Source organism: Sinocyclocheilus anshuiensis, unplaced genomic scaffold, assembly GCF_001515605.1.
Source record: "Sinocyclocheilus anshuiensis isolate Anshui unplaced genomic scaffold, SAMN03320099.WGS_v1.1 scaffold1045, whole genome shotgun sequence".
Lineage (NCBI taxonomy): Eukaryota > Metazoa > Chordata > Actinopteri > Cypriniformes > Cyprinidae > Sinocyclocheilus > Sinocyclocheilus anshuiensis.
Genome location: NW_015555799.1, coordinates 165302 through 172702, shown reverse-complemented (window position 1 = coordinate 172702; position 7401 = coordinate 165302). Strand labels below are relative to the sequence as shown.

Genomic DNA, 7401 nt, shown 5'->3' with positions numbered 1-7401 from the left:
TCTTTATTCCTCATTTTGTAGATGTAAAGTTTAAAAAATCGTTGAATTTTATGGAAAAAAAGTTCCATAAAATCAAAGTGACTTGATGTCATTATTACGATTTCTCAACTCGTAAGTACGAACGTCCCAGGAGGACTTGAACTCAGCATAAAGCTATGTGTGCTGACAAACAATATAAAAACAGACGTCACATAGGGCTAAATGCATAGCATTTTAGTAAAACTGCTAACTTTACAGCAGCGGGGAAGATGAACGTGTATGAGTTATTTTATTTAATCTGTGTTATTTTAATGTTTTACCTCAGAGTTGTCGACTCGAGAACAGCTGCAATCGGATCATTCTAATTCATGAATGAATCGTTTGGTGCGATTTGCGAACCGATTTAACGGGTTCAATGAAAAGAATCAGTTCGTTCATGAATCAGACACCGCTTCTGCGGTGTCTTATAAGGAGTAACGAAAAGTTTTATGAAATGTAGTGAAGTAAAAAGTAAGATCTTATGCTTTGGAATGTAGTGAAGTAAAAGTAAAAGTTGCTCAAAATAAAACTAATCCAGTAAAGTACAGATACTTGAAAAATGTATTTAAGTACAGTAACGAAGTAAAACTACTTCGTTACTGTTCACCACTGGTCAAGCGGCCCCAACTAAGCAAACCAAAGGAGACAGCGGCAAGGAACCAAAACTCCATCGCTAACAGAAATGGAGAAAAAACCTTGGGAGAAACCATGCTCAGTCGGGTGCCAGACGAAACCAGCATGGCGTGTCTGTTTCAATACTGTGAATAGTTAGCTTACATGCTGTCTACTCACCATATCCTGTTCCTGTGACTCTTCCAAGGAGGGTGCAGGACTACAGCTCCCCTTTTTCTGGTGTTGGGTAAAACCATGACAACTAGTAGGGGAGGGAACTTAACTTTTGGTGATATGGAAATGAAGAGATGTTGTATGGTGTGGCGGTGAGGACTCGGGAGAGAGGGGTTACATTGGTGCCGTAACCCGGATGGGAGTGAGGTTTAGGGGGGTGAGTGTAACGGAGGCCAGCGGTCGGTGCTGTGCAGGTAAACCTCACTCCCCTGATCTCGAGACGCACTAGAGACTGATGCTAGTGGCTGCAGTCTTTAGCCTCCTTGTTACTGCGTCCGCCTCCCATCCCGGAGACCCGGGTTCAAGACCCACTCGGAACGAGAACGAGGTGTGGCGGTGAGGACCCGGGAGAGAGGGGTTACATACACACTCAAAAGTGTGTAATTTTTCTTCACCAAAAGAGTACATACTTTAAGGGCATAGTATAAGTAGGCACATTGAGACGCAGCATGAGTAAAGTTTGCTGCTTGTAGCAATATATTTTTCATGTATATGTGCCACTTACAGACTGTCACCAAAACTGTGTTCAAAGAGCAAAATAATCAAAAACAGGGTGGGAATCTTCCAGAAAAACATGTATATACACAGTAAACCCATAGTTTAATGTCACCTAATATAAAGTGTGGACCATGGTTTTTGACTAAAACAATTATTTTGTGCAGATAAATCCATGTAAATGTGCCACTTGCAGACTGTCCAAACTGTGTTCAAAGAGCAAAATAACCAAAAACAGGCTGTTTTACTCTTACAGGACATTTACGCTTTTAGTGGCACCAATACACCAAACGTATTAGCAGTAAATGTGGGAATTTCCCAGAACAACATGTAGTTAGAAAATCCAGTTTAATGTTGGTATCTAATTTGAACAGGGTTGAATAGCACTGCTCTCAGCCACTAGATACTGAAATAACTTCCACTGTACCATCTGATCACACGTATTTTTGTCTTATTTGCCAGGCTAAATGTCTGGTTTCTTAAATCAAGATACATTTACTGGAGAACCTAAATCACTTTGGTACTCCAAGAAGTCTTGTTTTCTAAGAAATTTATCACAATTAAGTGAGTATATCATTTAAAAAGAACAAATACCTGCCAGTGGACTCGTAAAAATCAACTTAATTCAAAGGGAAAACAGGTTTTCATTCCCCATTGACAGATATTTGTTCTTGTTTTAAACAAGAACTCTTTCTTTTTTTAATTCTCAGAAAACAAGACTTTATGTCTTCATTATAAATCTCAAGTAAATGTCTTGATTAAAGGATATTTGTATTGGAAAACAAGACAAAAATACTGAGGAAGATATATTTTTTTTAACATTTAATGCCATGACCTCTGATTTAAGACCTTTATGGCCTTAATTTGTGAAAGGTCGAATTAAGCCTTTTTAAGACCTTTAGAAATTATGGAAAGGCCCAAACAAAGCTGAAATCTGTAAAATCAACCACTCGGACATAAACATTCTACAGTTGAAGACGTTCCCAAGAATGATTTCTAAGAAATTAGGCCATTATGAAAGCAGCTCTAGGCGCTCCCTGACACAGAATGCTCCTTATTTGTCAGAGTTTACATGTACAGGGTTTACATCAGGTGTGTAAAATAGCTTCCAAACTTGATTGATTTTCGGAAAAAGTTCCATCACTCCAAACATCTGTGTATGCTTCGTCCAACTGTTTACAGTAGGAGTGCGGAAAGAGAATATGAGCAGAAGCATCCAGAGACACTGGACACAATCAACACAAACATGACAGAGAGAAACACACAGCATTTATTCCAGTGACGACAGCACTACCAGTAAAGGTCAAATGACTGAAATACAGAATCTGCAATATATAAAACCACAGAGAAGAAATGCAGACAGAACTCAGGCTGTCCTTGCAATAAGATGACTCACAATGCCATATTATTCATAATTATTATTACATTTTTATTCTTAATAATCAATCAAATACACACAAAACATTATAGAAAAACATTCTTAAAAACTACAAGTTATAGAACAAAAGATTATTTATTATTTTAAAAAATATGGCTAGCAATTTAAGACAAAGTGAACATTTTAGAATAAAATAGGCTACATCACATGGTCTGGACTTGGATAACGGAAGTAACACATTTATACATGGAAGCTTTCATGTAATCCAAAGTCTTTAGTCTATTTATGACATGGAAAAACAGCAGCAGCTAGAAAGATATCAGTAAACAATCATGAATTTGAACACATAATGAAGAATCATTTGGCAAACGATCACAAACAGAGAGCTTTCTTTTGGTCCAGAAGCAGATCTGACTGCTAGTAATTTAAAAGACAAATCCTCATTAAACCATTGCCTCTTTATGATGAATCGCTTGCTGTACTCCTCAATTGTAAATCACTTTGGATAAAAGCATCTGCTAAATGAATAAATGTAAATATTTGAAGCAGTTTCAATACACCAATACCAGTGGAGCTTATTGATAATTTTTCAAGGTATGATATCGAAGTTAGATATTCCAGTATCGTGACAACACAAGAACATATCAGACAGAAATTAGAGATCATTAATGACCCATAAATGAGATTCATTGGTTCATTTCAGAAAATAAGGTTCATTACATAGTGTCTGCTCTCAAATCAATCAATCAATCAATCATTAATCAAATGGGATGAACACTAGAGAATGAGTGGTTGTTTAAGGCACAAACTCTATAAATCATAGAAGTCCAGATGTGCTCCCGAGGGGTATTTGTCCTCCAGCAGGACCTTGATGAGTTTGTTGATGGACTGGTCACAGGTGAGCAGCTGACCCTGAGCGTGCATGACGCTGAACGAGTTCCTCAGAGCGTCGTCTGCAGAGCTGCTCCTCGCCTGCAGCTGCATGTCTGTGTCCAGAGGCCCTGCGGGACGCCACAATCCCACCATTAATGCACTTCAACACGTCACAGGATGAGCACATATACTTGCGAGAGTAAAATACAGGTGCTATAAAAGAGCTGAAATATTAGGAATCATTGTAGGCCTGCCAATGACATGAGTTTGTATCATAACTGAACAGTGCCACCTCTGTGTAACAAGCCCATGATGCATGTAAGATTGTAGTCAAACAGTTCATGAGTTTACACAAATCAAAACCAAAGCCTTTTCACAGTCACTAGGGTTGGGCGATGTCTACAGTGAAACATTGCGATGGACGATGACATCGGCGGGGGCGGGGGTGTGCCCGAAGCGTAAATCCTTATAAGGCACGGAAAACAAATAACGATTCCTAACACTGTGTCTACACCGGACACGAGCGGCGCGGCACGACAAAATACTATAGAACCACTATATATAGATCAGTGTATAGAACTTATTATAATCAGTGATGCTGTCTACACTGGTGCTGGTGTCCAGACATTTTACCCGTCAGATTGTCCTAGGGTTTACTGCGCATGCGCACATCAATATTGTGTCCTTTAAATCATGCTGAACAACATTTAATGTATCTGCATTACTGTAAGGGTAGGTTTAGGGTTGTGGTAGATGTAGACTTTAATAAAACACAATCTAATACGTAGAAAAAAATATTTATTGTTGGTTTCCTGTAGCTTTATCCCTTCTAGCTACAACCGCAAATATAACACATAATTACTGTATTTGCATTACTGTAAGGGTAGGGTTAGGGTTGTGGTAGGTGTAGACGTTAATAAACCATAATTTTATAGGTAGCATTTTTAGTTGTCGAATTGTACTACCCACTGTTTTAATGGGAGGTAGCAAAATCTGACGGGGTAGCACAAATCGACAGAACACCGGCTCAACATCGTGATGTCTATCAGCCATCGGCGATGGATGATGCCATCATCTATCGGCCCAACCCTAACAGTCACACTACATTTCACAACCATTTTCTGGCACAGTGCATGCATTTTTGCTCTGGAGAACAAAATGGCCAGAAAATCTAAAAATATGGTTTCCCATTTTGTAGCGAGTATAACTTTTTTAAAGATTTAGAGTCAAATAAAAATATTTGTATGATATTGGGAAATTGCTTAAGCTTTGTTTTATAAATACATGAAAAATGCAAATACATTATTGTGTATTTTATGTTTATGGTCAAATGATTAACATGCACAACAAAAGCATTCTTGCTTGTGTCACATTTTTAGTGTTCTGACATCAGTGAATCAATCACTTCATATCAGTACAAATGTATGGTAGGCAATTTCTGCCACAGAATAAAAAAAACAACTGCAAATTTTTTCTTACAATTGTAAGTTTACATTTGGCAATTCTGACTTTTTTTCTTGCAATTCTGAGTTCATATAAACAGAATTTTGTTCTGCTATGGAACAAAAAATAAGGATCATTTCAAGTTTATTTCTCACAATTCTGACTTAATTCCTCAAAATTGCGAGATTACATCTCACAATTCAGAATTTATACAGACTTTTTACAGAGTTTATATCTTGCATTTCTGTTTTTTTTTTTTCTCAGAAATATACACAAAAAAGTCTGTGAGACATAAACTCAGAATTATGAAAGAAAAATACTTAAAAAAAATGTTTTTTTAAAACAAGCTTCCATAAATTCAGTGTCAGTGACTTATTCCTGTCTGGTAGGGTGACCATACGGGCCATTTTTACGGGACGCACCCTTGCCAGGATTTCTATATTGCCTAAAATATCCAGGTTTTGGCTTTTTGCACTGTGCAGATCGATCGTTGTATGACATTATTTCACGAGTGCTATAGAGAGCAGAGCAGACGGCTCCTTATGCTTTCAAATCGCTCTCGCGGTACTTTGGTGTCATACAATGATCGGTGCGCAGCTTCAAGTCGAACGAACGAACAAACACGTGCGCGTATTTGCATCGCTTTGATTGTTCTCACCTTCTCACACGCAACGCGCCACGATTGGTCGATTATGCACAATACCTGCATGTTATTGGTCAAACTACTTTGGATGTTTTAGGCAATATAAAAATCCTGGCCAGGACGTGTCCCGTATAAATGGCACATATGGCCACCCTACTGTCTGGTCATCATACCCGGCGCATAGTTCAGGACTCTGAGATCTGGTTCTTCCTCTGCCAGCACGCGGAACATCATGTCCCGGGCCGCTTTCCCGCTGCAGTACAGAACCCAGGATGGGAAGGGCTGGAGTGCGCACAGCGAGCTGACATTGACGATGACGCGCGTCAGGCCAGTGCGCTGTGGGAACATGCGCAGAACTCCCGCGGTCAGACAGAGAGCAGAGCTCACATTCAGCGACAGGTACGAGTTCACCTCATCCACATCCGTGAAATCATGACAGTACCGCGACACATCCCCGAGAGAAGCTGCGTTCACAGGACACAAGACACACTCAGCTCATATTACAGCATGATAAAGTGACTGTTCACCCAAAAATGAACATTTGCTGTCAATTTACTCACCCTCAGATCATCCAAGATGTAGATGACTTTTTTTCTTCAGTAGAACAGTAAAGAAAATGTTTAGCTGAAGTTGTGGTCCTTGGTGATTCATAAAATGCAAGTCAATAGCTACTGGCCCTTTAAGCATATCAGGCAACACAAAATTAATACCCGTGGCTTCTGACAATATACGGAGGTATGTGCAAGAAATGGAATATTATTTACAACATTATTACCTGTAATACAGAGCCTCAGGCAAACAGTACAGAGTGATGTACGTACGGTTCACAAACAAATAATTATTTTGAACCGGGTAATTTTTGTGAACTAGTTGAACCAGTTCACCAAATCGGACTTACTCAATCAAAACTTTCAGATGTGCCTGACAGTCACTCTGACTGGAAATGAGCCAAAATACTGGAGTATGTGAGTCCTGCAAGTCACCTATAGGTGATAAAGACCCGCAAATCTGTGGCCACAGAACAACAAAATATGAACGCAATAAGCAGGGGCGCCGCTAGCAATTTTGGGCCCTATGAAAGAATATGAGGTTGGGCCCCCTATGCCGCACCAAACATACACTATATTGCCCAAAGTATTGGGAAAACTCAATAAAACTCAAAAAAACTAATCGCCAAACACCAATGACTTGTACATATGTGTACAATCATTTTAGACACTTCCAAAACTGTGGCAAAAAAGATGGAAATACAATTTTTAAATACATACATGTTCTAAAGAAGGGGGTGTCCCAATACATTTGTCCATATGTATGTACAAGTCAAAGGTGTTTGGTGATGAGTTTTTGGCTCAAGGTCAGCATTTAAAGTCACACCAGAGGTGTTCAGCTGGGATTAGGACGTGGCTTTGTGCAGACCAGTCAAGTTCTTCCACACTGACTGAATCAATCTTTTTTTTTAACCTTGCCTTATACACAGAGGCATTGTCGTGTTAGAATAGAAAAGGGTCCTGTTCAAACTATTGGTATAAAATTAGAAGCACACAATTCCCTAGAATAGCATTATATGCTTAAACATTAAGATTTGTACTCGTGGAAATGACTAAAGTAGTCAAACCTGTTCATTAGAAGGGGGTGTCCCAATACTTTGGGTAATATAGTGTATGTTTGGTGCGGTAGGGGGCCCAACCTCATATTCTTTCATAGG

General features: G+C 39.1%; 1 protein-coding gene across 1 annotated transcript in view; it reads right to left on the bottom strand.

Annotated features, from left to right (window-relative positions):
• Nucleotides 1–2850: 2850 nt before the first annotated feature.
• spra (sepiapterin reductase a) overlaps nt 2851–7401 on the bottom strand; it is a 31880-nt gene continuing 27329 nt past the window's right edge. The window contains exons 2-3 of the mRNA XM_016469082.1: nt 5870–6160; nt 2851–3738 (exon numbers count right to left, since the gene is read on the bottom strand). Of these exons, the coding sequence (XP_016324568.1) occupies nt 3548–3738; nt 5870–6160 (482 nt within the window). The 3' untranslated portion in view covers nt 2851–3547. The remainder of the gene's footprint in view (nt 3739–5869; nt 6161–7401) is intronic.